General features: G+C 39.2%; 3 protein-coding genes across 6 annotated transcripts in view; 1 reads left to right on the forward strand and 2 right to left on the reverse strand.

The window, feature by feature from the left end:
- CAGE1 (cancer antigen 1) overlaps positions 1-24,115 on the reverse strand; it is a 68,347-nt gene extending 44,232 nt beyond the window's left edge. The window contains exons 1-7 of the mRNA XM_084875600.1: positions 23,656-24,115; positions 21,832-22,028; positions 20,579-20,654; positions 15,825-16,348; positions 8,040-9,098; positions 5,902-6,039; positions 3,574-3,684 (exon numbers count right to left, since the gene is read on the reverse strand). Of these exons, the coding sequence (XP_084731726.1) occupies positions 3,574-3,684; positions 5,902-6,039; positions 8,040-9,098; positions 15,825-16,348; positions 20,579-20,654; positions 21,832-21,939 (2,016 nt within the window). The 5' untranslated portion in view covers positions 21,940-22,028; positions 23,656-24,115. The remainder of the gene's footprint in view (positions 1-3,573; positions 3,685-5,901; positions 6,040-8,039; positions 9,099-15,824; positions 16,349-20,578; positions 20,655-21,831; positions 22,029-23,655) is intronic.
- The window catches only part of LOC311618228 (histone-lysine N-methyltransferase SETMAR-like), a 407,000-nt gene that overhangs the window by 178,004 nt on the left and 203,462 nt on the right, over positions 1-25,534 (reverse strand). The gene's annotated exons all lie outside the window — the stretch shown is intronic.
- The window catches only part of RIOK1 (RIO kinase 1), a 38,053-nt gene continuing 36,809 nt past the window's right edge, over positions 24,291-25,534 (forward strand). Inside the window, exon 1 of one of the 4 annotated variants that reach the window (XM_084875602.1) lies at positions 24,291-24,449. In XM_084875602.1, the coding sequence (XP_084731728.1) occupies positions 24,439-24,449 (11 nt within the window). In that variant the 5' untranslated portion in view covers positions 24,291-24,438. Of the gene's footprint in view, positions 24,450-24,492; positions 24,806-25,120; positions 25,244-25,534 lie in introns of those variants that run through there. The other 3 variants (XM_084875603.1, XM_084875601.1, XM_084875604.1) reach the window with 3 other exon arrangements.

A 25,534-nucleotide genomic window follows, 5' to 3' on the forward strand; every position in this document is an offset into this window, starting at 1 on the left:
GCTCACTCCAGATGCCCTTTGAGCTGAGCCCCTGCCCCAGGTGCAGCTGGCCGGGGAGGGACTATGAGAGGTTGGCTCCAGGGTGTGTCCCATCTGTCTTGCCCTGTCCCACTCCCTCCATCCCCCCCAGCCACCTTGTAATTAATTCCTTTCAATGTGCACAGATCTGTGCACTGGGCCTCTAGTCCTATATAATAAAACCCTAATATGCAAATCGACCAAATGATGGAATGAACAGCAGAACAACAGGATACTATGATGTGCACTGAACACCAGGGGGCAGACATTCAATACAGGAGCTGTCCCTTGGTGGTCAGTGCGCTCCTACAGGGGCAATGCTGCTCAGCCAGAAGCCAGGCTTACGGCTGGCAAGCGCAGCGGTGGTGGCGGGAGCCTCTCCTGCCTCCGTTATAGTGCTAAGGAGCAGCAAGCTGAGTGGTAAGGTGCAGTAAGCAGGCAGGTGGTAAGCAGGCAGACTGCGAGAGGGCACAGGCCAGGCTGAGGGACTCCCCTCCTCCAGTGCACAAATTTTGTGCCCCAGGCCTCTAGTTTATAATAAAAACAGTCCAATTCTGGTCTCAAAAAGAGACGCTGTTTTTACAGAAAGGAGTTCACACTGCAGGCCTGAGACTGCTTTCTTTCTTTCTTTCTTTCTTTCTTTCTTTCTTTCTTTCTTTCTTTCTTTCTTTCTTTATTTTAAAATATATTTTATTGATTTTTTTACAGAGAGGAAGGGAGAGGGATAGAAAGTATGAAACATTGATGAGAGAGAAACATCGATCAGCCGCCTCTTGCACATCCCTTACCGGGGATGTGCCTGCAACCAGAGTACATATGCCCTTGACTGGAATCGAACCTGGGACCCTTGAGTCCGCAGGCCGACGCTCTATCCACTGAGCCAAACCGATTTCGGCATGAGACTGCTATCTTTAGAAAGGCCTGCTAGCCAAGCTGCCCCTGACTGTACCTAGGAACTTGGATGGTCGGAGGGTTTCCATCATTCTCTGATATGAATGGCTCATTGTGCCTAACAAAGAATGTGGTTTATGCTGAATAATTCTTTCCATCTGGAGGGTCTGTAATTTTGGTATGTTCTAGGCAGAAGGTGTCTATGGGAAGAACCTCCAGTAAAAACACTGGGCACTAGGTCTCAAATGAGCTTTCTTGGTAAATGTTGTCACACCTCACTGCTGGGGGAATGAAGCACATCCTGTGAGACTTCATGGGGAGAGGACTCTGAAAGCTTGCATTTGGTTTTCTCTGGACTTTGCCATATGTGCCTTTGCCCTGTGCCAATTTTGCTCTGTAGCCTCTCGTTGTAATGAAAGCTGTGAGTATACTGTATGCTGAGGCCCTAGGCTCCTAGTGAATCAACGAACCTAAAGATGGGAATGGGATCTCCAGGGAACTTAGTCTAATATTCCATTGTTTTTTACAGTTAGGCTATTAAATTCTTCTTTAAATTAAAAAAATGAGCCAATTCTTTTCTAGATGCAATTTATAATAATTTCTTATTTGCTCTTTTGTTCCTTCAGTACAACAATAAATCTTAATATTCAAACTTCTCTAAATATCAGTGAAATAAAATGTGCTACACGGAATACTTTATTATGAACAATTTCTAATATTTAAAAAATATAGAGAAAATCTTTAACAAACCATCCAGTTTCAACTACTTATAACTAATGGCCAATCTTGTATCATTAATGTTCCCAACCACTTCCTTCCCTCTCCATTCCCCTTCAATGAATCAAATCACAGACATATAATCTCACCTGCCAGTATTTCAGGAATTACATAGAAATTTACTGAAAGAACATAAATATATGAAATTGTATTTTTGTATTATCCTGCTTCTTTCTACTCTCAACTGGGCTTATTTTTGAAGGCTGGTGTGGCTCAGTGGTTGAGTGCCACTTAGGAACCAGGAGGTCACAGTTTAATTCTTGATTAGGGCACATGCCTAGGTTTCCCATTTGATCCCCAGTGGGGGGTGTGCAGGAGGCAGCTGATCAGTGATTCTCTCTCATGATTGGTGTTTCTACCTTACTCTCCCTCTTCCTTCCTCTTTAAAATCAATAAAAATATATTTAAAAAATAAGTGGAGGCCAGTGATTTCTGTGCATCTTTGTTTATTTCTTGATTCTTTTCTCTACATGTTAGGTAGGAGTCCAGGAGATTGAGTCTTCAGAATACTTGCAACAAATTCTCTATCTGCTTTAGTTCAGAGAAGTAATTTTCTAGTAGGACAGGACTAATTTTGTTATGATGACCCAATATCCAAGATTTGAATGTGTTTTTATTCCTTGAGCCAGATAGATCTGCCACTTTTGTATTCCTCTCAGGTTAAAAACTGCACAAGTTAACATCTTATCACATTCTCTATTTAATTTACTCTCTTAATTTTATTTTTCTTTCTTTTAAAAAAATATATTTTATTGATTTTTCACAGAGAGGAAGAGAGAGGGACAGATAGTTAGAAACATTGATGAGAGAGAAACATCGACTCAGCTGCCTCCTGCACACCCCCCACTGGGGACGTGCCAGCAACCCATGTACATGCCCTTGACTGGAATTGAACCCGGGACCCTTCAGCTGACACTCTATTCACTGAGCCAAACCTGTTTCGGCTTAATTTTATTTTTCACCGTTACTAGCACTACACCAAGAAAAGAATAACTGAAGAAATTTCAGGAACTCTCTTCCTTTACCCTTATCCCACATGAGAAATAAAATTATTGGTTTCATTTTACACATTATTTTGAGTGATAAAATTTGAAATCAGTATAGAAATTTCAAAATACACTCTTTTCAGGACTCAATAATGCCATGTAAAAGAGAGGAAATAATCATACCACTTTTTTTGGCAGCTGAATGAGTCTGTCTAGTACAGACTTATATTATAAAACAAGTCCAATGTCAAACAATATATCTCTTTAGTAGGGGCCATAGTAAAGCTAATCTGGTCCACAAAAACATTCTTAAAACATATCCAAATTTTTAGGAATTCTTTTATATTTTATACTACCTTTTACTTTGTTGTTTTTTTTCTCCCACTAAAAATGGTACAATTTTTATTATTTTTTAAAATTCTCACCCAAGGATATATTTTTATTGATGAGAGAGAGAGAGAGAGAGAGAGAGAGAGAGAGAGAGAGAGAGAGAGAGAGAGGGAGAGAGAGAGATGAGAGAGAAAATTGATCAATTGTCTCCTGCATATACCCAGACCTGGGATCAAATCCACAACTGGGATATATGCTGTGACCAAGAATCGAACTTGTAACCTTTTTGGTTTAGGGGACAATGTTCCAACCAACTGAGTCACCTGGCCATGGCTATTATTATTATTTAAATTTTTATTTATTTTAGAGAGAAGATGGAGGCAGAGGGGAGGGGGGGAAGGAGAGAGAGATAGGAAAAGAGAGAGATTTGTTGTTCCACTTATTTATACATTCATTGGTTGATCTGCAACTTTGAACCTGCAACTTTGGTGTGTATTGGGACAACACTCTAACCAATTAAGCTACCCAGCCAGAGTGATACAATTTTTAGAATAAAGAACACATACAGTACCTCTTCATCCAAATTTTTCTTTTTAAGATGAAAGTTCTTCAATTTTTGCAGCATTGTATCACTAACTTTCTCACTCTCTTTGAAATGTTCTGCATCGGGATTGCTGATATCCTAAAGACAACAGTTTGAGAAGCTAGATTAATATTTTTTTCAGTAAAGATAAAAGAAGGAAGGAAAAAAGCACAAATAAAACACATCTCCTTCCCCAAATAAGTGACCAAATCAAAAGAGGTAAAATAATATTGAACTCGATTTTTTAAACTCAATTCTTTAATTATTCATAATAAGATATTCAATAAAGGGTTAGTGTAGAAAGAGTTCATATAGATTTACACTCATATATAGACTGCTATTGGGACAGATTTATATAATCATTGGGATATTAATACTCATTTATAATAATTATACATGCTCATGCATTTATACATATAGCCCCTCTTAGCATAGTGAGTTTATAAACCCAAATTTTAGACAAATTATTGTAACTAAGACCAAAATAATCAGACATCCTCAACAATACTGAAACTCTCCATATTTCCAGGGTACCCAGGATGAAGGCACTTATACCAAAATAACCTAAGGATCTCAAGTGTATGCCTTATGTCCTGCCTGAGTTCTGTCACTTTATCATATGTGAGACTTTAGACAAGAAACTCAACTGTTCTATACCTTTCTTTGCTTTTTAAAAAAGCCTGATAATACAAAGAATGGTGTAAGAGATAAGCCATGAAAAACAGAACAGTAAATTTAAATGGTCCCAAGGACAGATTGGGAAGTCAGCAAATATTTGTTGAGTGCCTATTAGGAACTTAACCTGTATTAGGTACAGGACATATAGCATACCAAGTCTCTAATCTTAAAGGCGTATATTCTAGTGGGGTGGGAGATTCAGAATAAGCAAATAATATTTGTTTGGCTCAGAATGAATCTACTAAAAAGATCTATACTTCATTACTGAGAGGTCTGGTAGAGAAGAAGCAACTAGCAGCCACCAGTGAGAAGGGAGAAAACTAAGCAAATATAGTGAGTAAGCAAATGTTTGAAGGGCAAGGTGGGGAGAAAAGGTTTACAGCTAAGGAGAGTCTGTGCCACAAATTCCAATATTTAAAAACAAAACTTTAGGTAGATATAGTTTGTGGGCCACCACTTTGTGATCTCTGGATAAAATGCTTAGCTCGGTATCTAGTATTAAATAAATGCTAGTGTTTAACAAATTTAGCTAAAACAAAGTAGAAATAAGGCTTGTGTTGGATCAGAAACATCACAAACCTATGTCACCAAACTTTGGCTCAGATGAATGCACTAAGATAAAAGAAACTATAATAATAAAAGCATGATATGCTAATTAGACTAGACAGTCTAGCAACCTTCTAGATGTCATTCCAGACATCCTTCAGGATGAAGCTGTGACAGCAGGGGCCAAGGGAGAGGCGGTTAGGGATGATTAAGCAGGCAGGCAGGGAGAGTGGTTAGGGACAATCAGGCAGGCAGGCAAGGGGTTAGGGGTAATGAGGCAGGCAGGAGAGTGGATATGGGTGATGAGGCAGGTGAGCAGTTAGGAGCCAGCGGTCCCAGATTGTGGTCCCGATATCCCTCCAAGGGGTCCTGGATTGTGAGAAGGTACAAGCCGAGCTAAGGGACTCCCTCCACGCCCCGCCCCCATGCACAAATTTCGTGTACCAGGCCCCTAGTACATAATAATAGAAGGAAAGTGGAAGAAAGAGAGCTAATTTGAGAAACTATCAAGTGTCATGTCCTTTAATATATTCTCTCATTAAATGTAGTGCTTGCAAGTCCCAGGGCAGCAGCATGTATCATTTCCTCTATTTCCCATGAGGAAACTAAGGCTGAGAAAGGTGAAGTTACTTGGCCAAGACACACAGCCAGCAAGTGGTAAAGCCAGAATTCAAACTCACATTACATTAACTTCATTTTTCATTCTACTAATGGACACAGTTCCACACTGCCCTCCCCCTGCCCCAAAACTATAGCTTTAGACTGGGTAAACAGCTAATTAATGTGAACAATCACTAATCTCTAGGAGCAGGCTGACCCAGAGCATAAGACTACTGTTTTGAAAGAGCTTTCCTGAAATATGAGACGTTCTAATGTTACTATACTATAGGCTTGTGGGAATTAGATGTTGACAAAAGATAAACAGAAAGAAGCAGTAGGAGGAAGGAAAGGCTGATTGGTTGATTGAGGGTATCTATTCTGTCTTCCATTATTTTCTTTCATATCTTAATTCTGTCATTTCACATTGCCTTTTTTGTCTAACCTCGGTATTTTCCTTCCCACCCAATAAAAAATATGTATTAAAAAAATTACCTGGTATGCAAGAAGTCTTGCCATCAGAGCCAGAAGATAGTGAATTTTGAAAGCCAGTTGAGAAGTTGTTTTTACATCAGGGAGATTTGGGCTCTCTTCTTCACAAGGTGAGCAATTAGAATGTATCACCTTCACATCCTACGTGCACACAATTCACATTTGTCACAATAAAGACAAAGAATCTGGGTTACTTTAAAAGTAAAATGCTGAATAAAATACCACTCCTAAAACCTCTGAATGTGGTTTTCAAACTTTTTAAATTTTATTTTCAGGACCCCTTAAATAGTCTTCAAAATGATTAAGGACCCCAAAAACATTTTATGTAGGTTATACCTATCAATATTTATCAAATTAGAAATTAAAGGTGAGAACATTTAAAAATTTTAAATAACGATAAATCTATTATGCTAATATAAATAGTATTTTTTTTTTTAAATTACCACATTTACCAAAACAAAAATTAGTGAAAAGATTGGGTCCGTTACAATTTTTTGCAAATACTTTTAATGCTGGCTTAATGGAAGACAGCTGGATTCTTGTATTTGCTTCACAATTGTGTCAGCCATGGAAACAATCACATCACATGTCATTTAGTTTCTGGAAATCTTAACTGTATACTTGTGAAGGAATGAGAGTGAACAAGGCAATAACAACTTTTTTAATATTAATATGAAAATATTTTTGAACACACAGATACACCAAGACCTAGAGTTTTACACCTTGAGAAAATGGACCTAGAGTTAATAAAAAGCAAAATTAAAGGGAGAGTAAGAATTATTTGGGGATATTAAAGAAATTGATCAGTTAAGATAAAACAAAAAAAATTACTGTTTTTAAAAAGAAAGCTCAAGGAAAAAAAAAATCATGCTGTGACAAACTTCTGTATAATTACAAAATTGTAAAATTTGTCATGATTTGATTAGCAGCTAAACTTAAGGTCATCTTTGCTTAAGTTAGTGGTTCTTAAAGTGTGATCCCTGGACCAGCAGCATCAGTGAGACCTAAGATCTCATTATAAATGCACATTCTCAGGCCCCATCTCACACCCACTGAATTAGAAACTCTGGGTGGGCCCCAACAATCTGCATTTTCACGGCTAATGTTGATGAATGCTGAAGTTTGAGAACCACTGGCTTAGATGATCCTTACTTCTTTCTGGAGAAAAGATCATATTGAAAAAGTTTTAAACAGAGAAAATGTCTTCCTAAGAATCATTAAAAATATAGAATTATTTATTTGCAAACACTATGTAATGTCCACTCAGGACATCTCCAAAGTAACATATCAGCTCAGTTCAAGTTATTTTAACAAATATAAACTTAAACATGTCTCTCGTTGAAATTAGCCTTCTTTCTAAATAGTCAGAGTTAATAAGATCGTATTATAAATATTTTAAGGTAGGCCTACAAAATTGAAATAGGTGTGCTCTGTCTTGTGAAATTATCACTTCCAGGACGTGCTTCCAGGTTCTTGACTGTCAAAAAATCCATTTGAATAGCAAAGAATACCAAATTACAGCCTCTCCAAAAATATTGATGTGAGGCTCCCATGCTGTTTTTAACTGACATTAACTGAACTTATTGTGGTGATCATTTTGCAATGTATACAAATATTGAATCATTATGTTGTACACCTGAACTAATGTTATGTATCAATTATATCTCACTAAAATGTTTATAATTCTACAAAATTAATGTGATAAAATATAGGTTTATTTTACCATGTAAACTAAATATGCAATTATATTATTTACTTTTATTGTTGAATAGGCAGACATGGTATGAAAAGATTGAGATCCCCATTAGAAAAATCCTTTCTCAAAGATTCTTCAGAATATAATATAAATAACATATTTTTAAAAAGTTACCACATTTACCAAAGGATTTTGGTAAATGTGGTAATTTATTTATTTTATTTTTATATTTATTTTAATTTTCATATTTACCAAAATAATAACAAGAGGCCAGAAATGGCGGCTCTTTAATGGAAGTACCTAAGAACCAAGGAAACTTTTCCAAATCTGGTACATTTTCCATTCTGTCTTTTTTTGGTTAGTAATTCTGCCAAAAAACATGCGTCACTAGACTATCACAAACTCCTGAAATTCTGCTTTAGAAATTTTGACTTTGTGACAATACCTTTGTGATATCTGACTTCATTACTGTCTCCAAGTGCTCCTTTAACTGAGCTATCTCAAATTTAGGGACACAATTTTGCTCCTCACTCCTTGCAACCTGCTGCTGTAGTTTTGCATTTTCATTTTTTACTTCGTTGATTTGCTGCTGAAGTTTTGTGTTCTTAGCCCTTTCACTTTCAGATATGAGTTGCACATTTTTAAATTGAGCTACCACTTTCTCAAGTCTACATTTCAGTTTCTGTCTTTCTTCCAAGTGTTCCTTTTCATGGTTCTGAAATTCTTCCTGTAAAGACAGGAACTCTTGTTCTCGGGTCTCTTTTTCCCTTTTCAATAAGTCCAAAGCAGAAGTGGAGGCGTTTTCCAATTCTCCTTTGAGTTGCTGCAACCTCTCCACCTCTTCTTCTTTCTCACTTAAGGCTTTGCTCACCTCTGTGTACTGACTAACAATTTTGTTTTTTTCTTGCTTTTCAGTTATATACCTCTCCTGTAGATAAACATAATTTCCTTTGATCCTCTTAAGCTCTACCTGTAAGCTTTCCTTTTCTTTCTTAGATTCCTGAAGATGTTTTTGGGTGTTAATTAAAATGTCATGTAAATTCTGCAAAGTCTTGTCAGTTTCATTCTTCTCTAGCCTTACTCTGTATTTGTCTTCAATTAATGCTTCAATATTCTCCTTTAGCTTATCTATGATGCCAACGAACATTTGCTGCTTGTTAGTCTTCACCTGTAGTTCTTCAACCTTCTTCTCTAAATACATGTTAATATACTGCAAGTTTTGGATCAGAGTTTGCTGTTTTTTGTTAGTATGCTTTAATTTCTGTAAGGCTTCATTTAAAGCCATATCTTCTTCTAGAGTTTGTAAGCATTCCAAGTCTTGCTCTGTGTCATGTGTTTTGCCATCCTCCCAAGATGCTCCACAACTCCAAGACATGGCAGCAGGAGAATGACTTGACACAATCTCTGGACTTTCCATGTCCTCCACTGTGACTTCCCTTTGGTGACTGACTGACATCTTAGAAATCTCCCCAGGATACTGTATCTCGTTTGAAGAAACTGAAACCTGTAAATTAAAGTAAATAAGTGTGAAAGTGTAGGATAACTTTGAATTTTGAAGTCAGAGCTGACCTTGAATTATAGATCCCTAGTTTGGTTTCCTCAGCTGTAAAATAACAACTATAACATATACTTCTTCTAATGATACCTACTTAACAAAAATACGTAACTATTAATTGCTAAGTGTATGTATAGCACCCAACAGCACAGGAGAGCACAAACAATAAGTATATAATAAGTTTTTTTTTTATCACATTTACTTTTATAAAAGAAAAATTAAACTTTAACACTCTCACCATTTTCTCTGATGTAAACTTTTCTGGATACATATTACATACTTTCCTTGACTTCACATGAATTAAAACAGATTTATCAATTACCCTATAGTCTGTGAGGCCTCTTTTAAATACTTTTAAAATTATTCATTAAATATTGCCTCATTAGGCTATATGACTTTTGTGAACCTTGGAATGCCAGCTGAACATCTTGTGATTGATTTTGGCCCACAATACAGGTTTTTTGTTTTGTTTTGTTTTTTGGGGGTGGGGGGTGTTTCAAAATAACAGTAAGTTGTAGTAAATCCACACTGAAATGAATATGACATAAATACCCAGTAAAAGATATCTGTAAAAGTGGGATCCATACTTTCTAGAATTTAGATCTTGGTCCTCTGTATTTTTATTTTAGTTTTGGAGAGAGAGGAAGGGAGGGAGAGAGAAAGAAAGAGAGAGACAGGCATGTGAGAGTGAGACATTGATCTGCTATCTCCTGCAATGCCCCCTACCAGGGATCAAGCCTGCAAACTTTTGGTGCACGAGCTGACAACCAACCAACTGAGCCACACTGGCCAGGTGGACCTCTGTATTTTAATGTTTCTTCATTGCTCTGGGATAAAGACAACTATCCTTACTGAAGTCTACAAGGTTCTAATATCTGATCTTGATATCTGACCCATGCTGCCTCTCCATTCTCATCTATTATATCCCTCTTATTCCCCCCAACCCTGTTCTTCCTTCAGGACCTAATAGGAACAATGCTCCCTGCAGCCACAGTTTTTTTGCACATGTTAATTCTGCATGAAATGCTCTCCCACACCTGAATACCTAATTAATTCCTACTCATCTTTCGAAGCGCAGCTCAATTCCCATTACATAAGGGAAGCCTTCTCCAAACTCCCTGCAAATAAAAGATGATAGTCATCTTACTTTTATTTGCAGGACCAATCATTGCTTCAAGTCTACATGTACTTTTATGTAATGTTACATACATTTTATATGTGCTTTATATGTAACTTTTATTCACAATTCCATAGCTGAAAATTCATATTTTTTGTGTGATTATTTGATTAATGTCTATCTCCTCTACTAGGATGTTATTAGATGCCTGAAAGTATTTATTGACTGAATGAGTAAATGCCTAATGCAGTGGAAATAGGAAGGAATCATCTTGGGAAGTCCTAATTAAACAGATTTTTAAAATGTTATTTTCTGGAAACAAATATGGGGAAATAAAGTCCTCATTTAAATGCTGTTTTTGGCCCTATCTGGTTTGGCTCAGTGGATAGAGCATTGGTCTGCGGACTGAAGGGTCCCAGGTTTGATTCCAGTTAAGGGCACATACCCGGGTTGTGGGCTTGATCCCCAGCAGAAGGTGTGCAAAGAAGATGTTTCTAATGTTTGGTTTGTTTTTTTTTCTCTCTCTCCCTCTCCCTTCCTCTCTGAGATCAATGAAAATATATTTTAAAAAAATAAATGCTGCTTCTGAATAAACAAACAAAAAAACTGGTCATACTTGCATATTAAACATAATACTCATAGCTTTTCTTAGCAAACTCACAATGAGAAGAATAATGTTATCCTTTTATTACATCTACTTGCCCACACAAATTCTTTTTTGTTTGTTCAGAGCATTTAGAATTTATACCATTAGCATCTTCATTGCTCTTAGGATACTACATGCATGGTCAAGATTAATACATCAAAAGATAAGTTAATGTTTTCACTTTTGTAAAAAAAAAAAAATTTTTTGCTTCTCCATAGAAATTTCAATTGATAGAAAAATTTTAAGCTTTCCTTGTCAAATAATTTAATATTGCTTGCTCTTTGCACCTTTTTTTTTTTTTTTTCTAGAACTGAGTCCTAGCCAATTTAATTCACCAAATATGAAAGCTTATTATAGTTAAGGCACCATATAGATGGTAAGATGCATAAAAGAAATAGAACAGAGCCTTGATCCTCAAAGAAACTATCATTTGATAGAGCTAAATTCCAATTATTGACTTGATTTTATTAAAAAGTTTGCTTCAAACTTGTTCAAGATCTAGGAAGGCATTTTGCCCAAAGAAGCAATGTCCTTTATGCTGATTATCACTTGGAAAAGCCTCAGATAATATACTTTAAAAAACAACAACAGTCCTGGCTGGTGTGGCTCTGGATAGAGCATCGGCCTGCAGACAGACGGGTCCCAGGTTCGATTCTGGTCAAGGGCATGTACATTGGTTGTGGGAAAATCCCCGGGGGCGGGAGGGGGTTCAGAAGGCAGCTGATCGATGTTTCTCTCTCATAGATGTTTCTAACTCTATCTGTAACTCTCTCTGTAAAAAATCAATAAAATATATTAAAAAAATAAAAATAAATAAAATAAAAAGCAACAACACATCTTTAATACTCTACAAGCTGTACTGACCATCAAAAATCTTACCTCCTGAGACTTCTTTCAAAATGGTGGCATAGGTAAACATGATGCTCACATCCTCCCACAACTACATCAAAATTACAACTAAATTACAGAACTATCATTCAGAACCCTCTTAAATCAAGCTGAACGGAAGTCTTACAACTATGAAATTAAAGAAGCCATATCGAGATTGGTAGGAAGGACAGAGTTGCAGAATGGGCTAGTCCCAAACCCCTGTGTGATGGATAAAAATCAGGAGGAATACCTAGGTTATGAAAATTCTCCTGATGAGCAAGGGGTCCCAGTGCCACACTAGGCAATCCAAGCCTAGGGTTCTAGTCCAAGGAAGAGAAGTCCCCATAACCTCTGGATGTAAAACCACTGGAAATTGAGGCTGAGGGAGGCTGAGGCAGTTCCTTTGAAAGGGCCCACACACAGAGTTACTCGGACTCAGTTCCTCTGAGTTCCAGCACAGAGACAGGAGCTTGAAAGGCACCAGAGACAAATGGGAGGGACTGAATTGTTTGGCATCTGGGCAAGATATGGAGGGGCAACTTTCTCCCATAGAGAAGTACTGGCAGAAGTCGTTCCTTTGATGAGTCCCTTTGCCCCACAGAACCAGCAGACAGGTGCCATATCTGAGACTCCATCAACTTGGCTCACACTGTTTGGCTCAACCTGCTGATTCCCTGAGATCCTGCCCCACCCAACTTTTGGGCCCACCCAAGCTGTTTCCAGTGGCTTTATCATAGGAATGGCCTGTCTTGACTCATGCTTCAGATTTTAATAAAATCTCTCGAACAAGCAGCATCCGACCCCAGCAAGTCCCTTACCTTTAGCTAAATGGCCCCAGGCCGAGCACAAAAGTAGCCAGCCTTAATTAACAGTTTGGTCTCCCCTGGACATCTTCAAGCACAAGACGCAACCATATACAGATTGCTTTGTAGTTTTTACCTAGTGGACCCGGGCAGAACACAGATAGTGGCTGAATTTAGTGTGCACCTTCCAGACAGCCCCAGAGCCAGCACACCCAGTGGACAGCTTCATACCACGTCGAAGAAACAGCACCCAACCACCTCCATAAGTGAAGCACTCAGGGGTAGACTTAGTGGGTCCCAGAGCCCCGCTGAAGTAAGTCATGCTCTATGTTAGGGGTGTCGAACTCAATCAGAGAAGGGGCCAAAATCTAAAATCCAGCCTAAATCGCGGGCCGAATGGTTTACTGAACAGTCATAAACTGACAATGTCATAAACTGACAGCGGAGTGCAGTGATGACAGCGCGGTGCGGGCCACATTGCAAGGCCTGGCGGGCTGGATTTGGCCCGCGGGCCTTGTGTTTGACACATGTGCTCTATGTGGTGGGTCCCTGCAGTTGATCCTCCAAGGTGGATGGAGGTTGGTGGTCAGTGGTCATGGCCAATCCTTGCATCAGATTGTTCTGGGTCAATCCTTCCCTTTGATGTGCCAACAGCAATCAAAACTCAACTTTTAAAAAAGGAGGGAGTACAGCTCATATGGAGCAGAGTTGGGGAATACACCTCGAGTGCCCAGCTGGGGTGATTGGGGAGGCTATGCCACTTGGCCTTACAGGAGATCTACTACATTAGGCCACTCTACTAAGCCTGGGAGACACAGCAGCTCTACCTAAAACAAACACAGGGATAAAAATCAGGAAGAATACCTGAGGAGACAAAGAAATATGGCCCAAATGAAACAACAGAATTAAACTCCAGAAAAAGAACTAAACAAAATGGAGATAAGCAATCTACTAGATGCAGAGTTCAAAACACTGGTTATAAAGATGTGTAAGGAACTTAAGAGAGGATATCCACAACATAAAAAAGAACCAGTTAGAAATGAAGGCTACACTAACTGAGATATAGAATAACTTACAGGGAATCAAGAGTAAAATAGATGAAGCTGAGAATCAAATCAGCGACTTGGAATATAAGGAAGCAAAAAACACCCAATTAGAACAAAGAAGGAGGAGGAGGAGGAGGAGGAGGAGGAGGAGGAGGAGGAGGAGGAGGAGGAGGAGGAAGAGGAGGAGGAGAAGGAGGAGGAGAAGGAAGAGGAAGAGGAGGAGAGGAGGAGGGGGAGGGAAAGAAAGAAAGAAAGAAAGAAGGAAGGAAGGAAGGAAGGAAGGAAGGAAGGAAGGAAGGAAGGAAGGAAGGAAGGAAGGAAGGAAGGAAGGAAGAATAATAATAATAATAATAAAAAAAACCATGAGGATAGTATAAGGAACCTCTGGGAAACTTCAAGTGTACCAATATTCACATCATGGGGGTACCGGAAAGAAAAGAAAGAGAGCAAGAAATTCAAAACTTATTTGGAAAAATAATGACAGAAAACTTCCCTAACTTGGTGAAGGAAAGAGACATATAAGTCCAGGAAGTGTAGAATCCCAAAGAAGATGAACCAAAAAAGGCCCACCCCAGGACATATTATAATTAAAATGCAAAAGGTTAAAGACAAACAGAGAATCTTAAAAGCAGCAAGAGAAAAGAAGTTAGTTATCTACAAGGGAGCTCCCATACGACTATCAGCTAATTTCTCAACAGAAATTTTGCAGGTCATAAGGGAGTAGAAAGAATATTTAAAGTAATGAAAAGCAAGGACCTACAACCAAGATTACTTTACTCTGCAAAGCTATCCTATATAATAAAACTCTAATATGCAAATCAACTGAACAGTGGAATGACCGGCAGAATGACTGGTTGCTATGATGCACATTGCCCCAACCTGGGGCAGCTCTTGCATTGAGCGTCTGTCTCTCAAAAGGAAGGTGACTGGTGGCAGCGATTGGGTGGCGGGGCTGGCCAGTGGATAATGCCAGGCTGCTAGCCAAGGTGGGTGCCAGGGGGGATCCTCCAATCACCCTGCCTGCCGGTCACCCCCAAGATGGCCCTGATCGCCAGCCAGGCCTAGGGACCCTACCCTATATATTGGGAACAGTCTCTTAGAATTAAAAATTAAAAACTGTCAAGGCTACTCTAACACTGAAAAAATAGATGATGCAGCAATGACATGCATGGACCACTGACCATGACCATTTTTTGGTCAGCCCTGATTCTGACACTTATAACTATGTTGACAAAGCCAATTACTTAACTTCTCTCTGCTTCAGTTTTTCCACCCATAAGATAGGGAAAATGGTACTACTGCCTCAGAAGGATTATGTTATGTACTACTTTTTATAATCAGGGCAAAAAAAGTAGCTTTCCATACAACAGCAACATGCCTTTCACCTGTATGAAAAGTATGGTCACTAGTGCATTCAGTGTCCCAGATTGCAAGAGGAATGTCCTACTGCTGCTTTAGGCCCAACATCCCCCAAGGGATCCTGGATTGCAAGAGGATGCAGGCCAGGCTGAGGGACGCACCCCCCCCTTCCCCGCCCCCAGTACATCGGGCCTCTAGTCTCTGTATATAAAAGTCTAATATGCAAAGTGTCTCCTTGGGACTTTGACCAACTGGGAGTTTGATTGCTTGCTATGATGTGCACTAACCACCAGGGGATGGTGTAGAACGAAGAAAGGCCCTAGCCGGCAGGTGCTAGGGACCGCACCCATGCACAAATTTTGTGCACTGCGTCTCTAGTCATTTATAATAGAAGATAAAGGATTCACAGACAAGATAAAGCTAAAGAAGTTCATTACCATCAAACCAGTATTATATGAAATGGGCTCTTATTTAAGAAGAAAAAGAACAAAAGATTAAAAAAAATGAACAATAAAATGACAATAAAAAATAGTCATGGAGGTGCAAAGTACAGCATAGGGAATATAGTCAATAATATTCTAATAACTAGGAGTGGTGCTGGATGGGTATGGGACTTATTGGGATGATCATATATTAAGTTATATAATGTGTGGTCACTGGGGTGGGGGGGGAGAGAGAGAGAGAGAGAGAGAGACAGACAGACAGGGAGGGAGGAAGGAGGGAGTAAAGGGAGGGAAAGGAAGGAAGAAAGAAAGAAAGGGAGAGGAAGGAAGGAAGGAAGGGAGGGAGGGAAGAAGAGAGGGAGGGAAAAAGGAAGAAAAAAAATAATCTTACCTTCTTTGTTTTATAATTAGCTCTCAAATCATGCAGGTTAAAGTTATCCTCTTGATAAAATGGCTTTTCAAAATCGTTGTATAAATATTCCTTACACAAGAAATTTTCAGATTGACCGGAGTTGAGGGTAGATTCTTTGGCAACATTTTCAACCAGTGGCATTTCCATGAATTCCAGTGTCTCTCTACTGCAGTGGATTACAGATGGGCTTCTAGGAGGTTGCCAGACACATTCGTGAGCACGTTGGTCTTCATTAGTGGAAGTATTAGTTTCTACTGGATTTTCTTCTTTAAATGAATCTTCCTTAATATTGTTGTCTTTTGCATAATTATATATGTGATTTTGCAATTCTGGCTTCTCTGTGTAAGGTAAGTTGCTTATCAGATTTTGAAATGTTAGCATTTTATCATTAAATGCTTTTGTCTGATGATATGTGAAAACGGTTTCACATTGTCTGAATGAAGAAATGCTGATGTCAATAGGCAGAGTTAGCGTATACTGTGAATAATTTCCACTGTTGACATCTCATTAGAAAGGTAAAAGAATACAATAATTAGCTGACCATAAATTTATGTTAAAAGTTATATTAATATTTATGAAATAAACAGAAAAAATATATCTCCAACTTTATTAGATATTGTACATTTACTCTCTAAATGGTTATTTATACTTCTACCAGGACATAGAAATTCCTTCTCTACATCTCTCAACATGTCATACTGATATATATGAAACTAGAGGCCTGTTGCAGGAATATTTCTGCAAGAATAGGGCTTCCTGTGACTGTCTCTGCCAGCCTGCCTGCTTCCCTCCCTTTTCCACTGCCCTGCCTGCTTCCCTCTCTTCTCCACTGCCCCACTTGCTTCTCTGCAGCTTCTGTAGCACTTGGCTTCCTTCTATGCTGTTTTCAGTCTTTGTTCTGTGCCTGGATATGCAAATCATCCACCATATTTGTTGGGTTAATTTGCATACTCCTGATTAGCTGGTGGGCGTGGCTTGTGGGCGTACCAGAGGTATGGTCAATTTGCATGTTTTTCTTTTATTAGTGCGGATGGCATTTTGTGGTCTTTTTAATGCACATCTTTTTAGGTATTTAATGGTCTTGCAGGTTTCTTTTTCTGTGATCTGCCTCTTAGATACTGTTAGGAACTAAATTGTTTCCTCAAAATTCAAGGAATTTTGAAGGCTTAATCCCAGTACTTTAGAATGTCATATATTTAGGGATAGAACCTTAAGGAGGTAATTAATGACAAAAGAGTTCATAGGGTTGGGGCTCTACTACAACATGACTGGTGTCCTTATAAAAGAGGAGATACTAGGGAAGCACAGAAGTAAGGGCCATGTGAGGACAAGATGGCAAACTGAGAGCCTCAGGAAAAACCAATTCTGCAGGAACTTGATCTTGGACTTCCAGCCTCTAGAACTGTGAGAATATAAATTTGAATTGCTAAATCACCAAGTCTGTGGTATTTCGTTATGGCAGCTCTACATATATATTGCCTGTGTTTCTTTTTGTTGTTGTTGTTTGTTTGTTTTTAATTGAGTTATGTGTGTCTTTTCTTATTGGAGTTCTTTTTCTTGGATACTAATCCTCTGTCAATTGTATACATTACAGGGATCTTACACTGTGGCTTGCTTTTTTCTTTGTTGATTATAATTTGGACACACACATTTTTAAAATTTTAATATAGTCAAATGTATTATGGTTTGTATTTCTTGTGTTACTCTCTGAGCCTCACTATTCTCATCTTTAAAATGAAGATAAAGGAGACCCCAAGATGGCGACGTAGGTAAACACCTAAACTGTGGCCCTGCACAACAATTTCAAAACTACAACTAAAAGATAAAACTTCTATCACCCAGAGCCATGGGAAAGCTGGTTAAGTGGAAGTTCTACAACTAGATGGAAAGAGAAAAGAGCATTCAGTGTACAAATGCTGAAAAGCTGAGGTATGGGGAAATGTGCGATACGGGCTGGCGGTGGGCATTGCTTTCTTCAACCCGAAGGGGAGACTCGCAGGACCCAAACTCCTATGGGGAGAAGCTGGACTGTCTGCCATCGTGTCGGAAAGTGAGGGTGGCTTGCCTGCAGAGTTGCATGGAGGAATAATTATTTGCTGTGCTGGGGCATGAGACATGGGGACGTGATCGGAGGCACGGGATGGCTGGCTGCCAGCCATTGCTGTTTGCCTAGTGATGCCTTGAGACCCCACCCCACACAACTTACAAACTCACCCAAGCTCTAGTCAGTGTTCTTTGCATATGAATAGCCTTCACTATCTCCACTTAACCTAGCAAACTTGCTAACCTGTTCAGACTGCTCCATAATCTACAAATCCCAAGTAGGGAGGTGAGGACAGTAATTCTTGCTGTAGCTCCTGCAGGGTGGCCTCAGACAATAGCTGACCTGCACCCCATTGGAGATCCAGAAGCCAGTACCGTATTTTCCAGCGTATAAGACGACTTTTGAAACGAAAAAAAAGTCAACCGAAAATCGGGGGCAAAAGACCAAAATTGCACAAAAATTACCTGCAGATCTTTTTTTCTTTTTTTTTTAATATATTTTTATTGATTTTATAGAGAGGAAGGGAGAGAGATAGAGAGTTAGAAACATCGATGAGAGAGAGTCATCGATCAGCTGCCTCTTATATACCCCCTACTGGGGATATGCCCGCAACCAAGGTACATGCCCTTGACTGGAATCGAACCCGGGACCCTTCAGTCCCCAAGCTGACGCTCTATCCATTGAGCCAAACCGGTCTCGGCTACCTGCAGATCATGACGGCAAAGTAAGTCTTTTCTTTGAAGTGGGGGGTAGTCTTATACAGCGAATATTGGCCTAAACCTATGTTTTAACTGTAAAATTAGGGGGCCGTCTTATACGTCGGAAAATATGGTATATCTAGTGGTCAGAGTGAGACACCAGATTTCAACTCCTTATATCCATAAGAGACACATTCAACAGGAAGACTCAGTGAGCACCAAAGCCCCATTGAAACAACTCCAGCACCATAAACATGACTCCAGCACAGCAGTTCTTCCATTATAAATACAGCGGTTCCCCACAGCCAATTGGCCTGGAGGACAATTCCTCCCAGTGTACCAACAGCAATCAAGGCTTAACTACACCAAGCCTTTGCACTCAGCCCACAAAGGGGTGTACCAAGACCGTCCACCTCAGGTGATTGGGGAGGCTGAGCTACTGGCCCCTATAAGTCACCTACCACACAAAACTGCTCCATCAACACAGGTAAGAGTCAAAATGCAGAGACACAGAAACATGTCGTGAATGAAAGAAATGGATAAAAGCAAACTATAGGATGACATAGAGTTCAAAACCACATTTATAAGGTTACTTAAGAATCTTCTAAAAACGCCGAGAAACTTGATGAGACCTTCAAAGACCTTAATGAGAATGCCAAAAAAATGGAAAAGGACCAGTTAGAAATTAAGCATACACTGTCTGAAATAAAGAATATACAGAAACTCAACTGTAGATCAACATATCCCAAGGATCAAACCAGAGAACTGAAATATGAGGAAACAAAAAACACCAACCATTAAAACAAAAAGAAAAAAGGATCCAAAAATATGAAGATAATGTAAGAAGCCTCTGGGAAAACTTTAAGTGTACCAACATCCGAATTTTTGGGATGCCAGAAGAAAAGAGAGAGCAAAATATTGAAAACCTATTAGGAGAAATAATGACAGAAAACTTTCCCCACCTGGTGAAAGAAATAGACTTACAAGTTCAGGAAGCACACAGAATCCCAAACAAGAGAATCCAAAGAGGGCCACACCAGGACACATCATAAAATGCCAAGAGCAAAAGACTGAGAGAGAATATTAAAAGCAGCAAGAGAAAAACAGTTACCTACAAGAAAGTACCCATAAGACTGTCCGCTGATTTCTCAACAGAAACTACGCAGACCAGAAGGGAGTGGCAAGAAATATTCAAAGTGATGAACAGCAAGAACCTACAACCAAGATTACTCTACCCAGCAAAACTATCATTCAGAATTATAGGCCAGACAAAGAGCTTCACAGACAAGAAAAAGCTAAAGGAGTTCATCACAACCAAACCAGGATTACATGAAATGCTGAAGGGTATTCTTTAAGAAGAGGAAGAAGAAAAAGGTAAAGATAAAAATTATGAACAACCAAAAGACATCAAATACATACCTACCAACAAGTGAATCTAAAAATCAAGTGAATAAAAAGTTTGAAGAACAAATGGACTGGTGAATATAATGGAATCAGGGACATAAAAAGTGAGTGGACTGACAATTCTCAGGGGGAAGGGAGTCTGAGGGGTGTGAGAAGAGATTGGACAAAAGTCTTACACCTATGGATGAAGAAGTGACGGGGGAAAGAGCATGGGGTGGGGTGGGGAACCAGGTGGAGGGGAGTATGGGAGAAAAAAAGGAGGAACACCTGTAATAATCTGAACAATAAAGATTTATTTTAAAAAAACATAAAAAATAAATAAAATGAAGATAAAAATAGCCCTTATTTACAAATAAGTAAAAGTCCTATTCCATGGGCTTGTTTATAGATTAAATGTGACAATGTATATAAAATGCTTAACACAGTACTTAGCTCTTATTTTCTTTTTTTTCCTGTTTTTTTTTTTTATTGTTTAAAGTATTATATATAGTAGTACATATAGTACTTAGCTCTTATTATTACTATCGTGACAGGACACAAAGAAATCTTATTTTCTGTTTGTATATTGCCAACAGAGAGATACTCACCACCTAACATATCATCCAGTGTGCTATAAATTTCTTCTTTAGACTCATTTTCCTTTTTTACATTTTTTATTTCATTCTGTAATGATAAAAAAAAGGCATTATAAATACTTCAAATACCATTGGCCTCTCCTAAAGGTATATGTACATTGCTATGTAATTTTTGTTAGTATATCATGTATGTGGATCTAAATGATGCTCTAAAAAAGTTTTTTTCTCTTATAAACTAAGTTGGTTACAAATCTCTATTCAATATGCTTCTTATAGTATTGTCCTACTTAATGTACCTGAAGTACAATAAAAACTAAATTATACAACTATCTGTTTTTTGTTACTTGTTGCTAATTCAGATCATTCCTCCTAATTAGATTTTTAAAATATCAGGAATAATATACTTGAAAAATAAAATAGCAATATCCATATGTATTTATGTGATATTTATACAAACTTCTTGGTACTCCATTACTCAATGAATTTCAAAAATCACTTCTAATTCTTGTCTTTCATGATATTACTGTTTTTAGCTAAACTAAGCCTTTTGTCTATAAATTTTCTATAAAAAAACAAGAGGGAGGACTTCCTTAATAATTTAAGTCATTCATTCTTTACAACTCAGTGCATAGTAAGTTGATCCCAATTAACACCATAATACTATGATCAAATTTTTTCCATAACGAAAATAGACCAGATGTCAGGCTCCTTGTGTTCTTGTTCTGACTCTGTTACTGAGTTGTTGTGGCTATGTCCTCTGGCTATACTCATGGGAGAGACTAGAAAGGATCTGTTTTAACTCTGTAAAGTTCTACCTTTCTTGAAAACTAGTTCCACTATTCCTCTCTTCTATGCATCCACTGGAGATTCCTTTATTGCTCTTCATATATATGCTTGTTGTTAATCATCGCCTGAGGCTATTTTTCCATTGATTTTTTTAGAAAGAGTGGAAGGGAAGGGGGTAGACAGAGAAAAAAACAAAAACACATCAATGTGAGAGAGACACATTGATTGGTTGTCTCCTTCGAGCCTGCAATGGTGGTAAATGTCTGGAATCGAACCCAGGACTCTTATGTCCACAGGCTGATATTCTATCCACTAAGCCAAACCAGCTAGAGCTGTTATATATATATATATATATATATATATATATATATATATATATATATATATATATATGTATATATATATATTAATGTTCATATGGAATACAATGTGAATGCTAAATGCATCTGTATCTCCCAGACCTCGTAAGCAATGCACACCTGAGGCAAGTCTGAAGTAGTATTGCTGGTTTCCATATAGAAGCGAGAATTTGAATGAGTTAAATCTTGAAAAAGACTGGTGAAATTCATGGCATCCGCTTCTGACATGCTTTCCAATGTTTCATGAGAAACATCCACTTTAAAATATACAGGATCTGAAGGTGATCACCAAATTTTTTTATATTTCTTGTTCCTAACTGTTGAATGATGAAAGGCTTCTTAAAAAAACACACATAATTTTAAGGTCTTTTAACATATGCAAACAAAAAGCTTCCCCCACTCCCTTTTCACATTAAGCGGTCAAGTTCACAGCCCTAAATTTTAAAATGTCATTTGCCAAGTTATTGAAAAAGATTTAGTGTGCATATAGCATTGTAACTTTGCATGGTAGTAAATGGTAGTAAATAATTTGGACAAAAGAAAATTACCTAAAAAACTTGGGACCCAGAAGGTGAAGGGATCTCTAAGTTATTTAATCAAAGGATATTCACAAAATATTATCAGAGGTCTGTTAGGTACCACCAAACACTGACAGCATTTCTATTTACTTAGTAACTGCTATATGAATATTTCTGTATCAAGTCAAATCGAACATTGTAAATCAATTTTCCCTCAGGCACTTGAGGTTTGAAAACGTGGCAATCTTCTACTTCATTGTCCAAGTCTTGTCTATTTATCCTTTAAAAATGATTTTCATAACCCATGCTTTCTTTCCATACCTTAGATCAGTGGTTGGCAAATCGTGGCTCATGAGCCACATGCTGCTCTTTGGCCTCTTGAGTGTTCTAATGCCACTTCTTCAAAATAGACTCGCCCTGGCCAAAAACCCAAGTCTGCGCATGGGCCATGAAGTTTCAATCGCACTGAATGTGCGCGCCCACACGTGGTATTTTGTGGAAGAGCCACAAACAAGGGCCAAAGAGCCGCATGTGGCTCGGGAGCTGTGGTTTGCTGACCACTGCCTTAGATCATTACTCTGGTCCATAGTCTTATAATTCCTCAGGTCTGTTATGGGGTGGGGTTGGAAAAGATGTCCAATCACACTGACTTCAAATTCTTCTGCTTGACTTTCTAGGTCTTCCATAGCCGGAACCCACTTTACCTAGCCAGTACTCCCCTACTCTAATTAGATCAAGTTCACTTCCTGCAAATAGGTCATGCTCCTCACACTTCAGTAGTCTGTCCTTGCAAGTGTTTCTCTCTCCTAAACTTTCCTATCTAACCATTCATCTATTTTTTAAATTCCTAAAAAATTTAGTCTAAATGTCTCATAATACCTATTTGCTTTAGTTTTAGTCTTAACCATTGTTTCAAGGATATTAAGTGTTTATATTTACAAATTACACATATTTCTGTAAGAGTCCATTTATGGTTCTACAATACTCCCTACAGCAAATGAGCCAGTGTTGTCCAGGATAAATACTAATTTAACCCAGCATTCCATTTATTTATGTAAACCTTCCCAATTTACAGTCTCTACCATTTGCTTGGATTACTTTGTTGAATTACCAATAAATAACTTATTGTTTTTCAAACTTATGTCATCCTTTGGTTAAGTAAAAAAAGTCACTGATCCTCAAGGCTACACAGGATTGGTGAATGGTTCAACTTTATGCTCAATTTTTCCCTATTTTCAAACACATAAATATTGCCTAGGCTGTAGTGAAGGGAGTTTGAAAAAATCGTTGTTTAGTTTTCCAAATGCAGAAATTTGTGAACCTAGAACTTCCAATTACACGTTTAGTTTACAACTTTGTTCATATGGCACAATCTGCCAATTTATTTTGTTAGGCTTACTTTTACCATCTTGCATTCTGATCTTACCAGATGTGTGTTAAACTTTTAAAATATTTATTCAAATGTTTCCAGAAATACTCGAAAGCAGTTTCAAGACCGGAGTTAAAAGAGGTGTCACAGGATCTCGCGGAAAGAAAGTGAAGGGGTGGCCGCAGGGGCGTCTGCTTTCCGTCCGGCCCGCCTCCTAGCGCCGCGGAGACAGAGGCGGCGGCGGGATTCGCCCCAAATAAAGTTATGCAGAGTTAAAAAAAAAAAAAAAGGTGTCAGTAGAGTTACTAATCGAAATTCTAAGGTTTCGTCCTTAAGTTCTTTTCAGCCGTTATGACAAGCCAGCTCTCTACAAGCACTTCTCATTTTCACCTCAAAACAACGCGCCAAATCTTCAAATCGCAAAAGCGTGCTCACTCCCAGGGTCCGTGCAGTTTTTTATATCCACAATAAGGATTTCGTGCTTCCACTCCCCCGCACTGGTTTTGGGGGAGGAAGAACACTTATCAACCTTTTCTACGAAATCTCCCGTTGGGAGGCCAGCGCGACGAACCTTTCCAGTGTGACGTCCGCTCGCCCACCCGCCCACGCCAGCCAATCCCGAAGGGGAATGGCGCCCGCCGGCTCCGCCCGCAGGGGGCCCGGCCTGGGGGAACTCCGGATTCTGTTACCGGAGTTGAGAAGTAACGTGGCTGTAAACCCCCAGGCCGAACCAGTGGCGTGGCTGGAGCGTCTTTCTACAGGGAGACACACAAAGAAGGGAGCAGAAACTAAAGCCTCCAGGTGGAATGGAGGGCCCAGAGGAAGGCGACTCAAGTTCCCATGATACTTCCGTGGGTCCTCATTGCGCATGCTCTCAGTGGGCAGCGGGGCGGGACTTCCGGTAGAACATTTCCGGTAGGGGCGGGGCTTCCGTTCGTGCCGGGGCGGCGGTGCCGAGTCTGTAAATCCTAATTCCTCAAAACACGTGGCGAGCTTCTGGATAGGGATCACAGAACGGTTTGCGAGGCGGGCGACCTCGGAGAGGCCGAGAGTTGGGCCGCCTGTGTGGCTCCTGGCCCAGCTCAGGGCGAGCGACCTCGGGTGGCGCTGAAGCCCCGCGCGCTCCGGCATGGACTACCGGCAGCTGCTGATGAGTCGGGTAGTTCCCGGGCAGTTCGACGACGCGGACTCCTCCGACAGGTAGAAGGCGGTTACATACTCCGACTTTGTTGGGATTTTGCGCTCTCTGCCGCCGCCGATCCTTGAGGGAATTAACACGGGTTTAGAGGGAGACTGGTGGTTCATCACTCTTGGGCGTCTTTCTCCATCCCAGCCCTGACTTCCCTCCCAGTTTATGGCAAGAGTTCACGAAAGCCACTTGTCAGTGGATTCCAGGGTGCCCAGGCTGGTTAGCATTGCTGAGAGGCCAAGTTGGGCATAGCGATTGGGAAACAGGTTTTTGCGCCTTAACTTCATTCAGCCTTTAAAAATGGTTTTTACTTTATGTTTACACTAAGGCGGGCAACGGATATATGCCAGGTTCTGTCCTCAGCCCTGGAGGTAGTGATGAACAAGACAAACTGAGTCCCTGTCATTGAATTTTAATTCTACTTGAGAGGGGGAGAAGACAATTAAGTATAAAGAGGTATTTAAAAAAACAACAACAAAAAACAACCAGATAATTATATATACTATGCAAATAATTTAAATCAGTTGATAGACTAAGTTATGATTTGGTTAAGGAGGGGTTAAGTTCAGATCTGACCTACAAGAATCAGTTAATTTCAGGAGGAGGAGAGAGAACAGCCATTCAGGAAGAGGGCACAATAAGTGAAATGGTGCTCCTGTGCTTAAGGCATGTAAGGGAAATGAATGCAACACGATTATAGTAATCAGTTATTAGTGAACGTTGTAGTTCATTATTAATAATTATGTA

The sequence above is a fragment of the Pipistrellus hanaki genome (assembly GCF_964339955.1).
Source record: "Pipistrellus hanaki genome assembly, chromosome: 2".
NCBI lineage: Eukaryota > Metazoa > Chordata > Mammalia > Chiroptera > Vespertilionidae > Pipistrellus > Pipistrellus hanaki.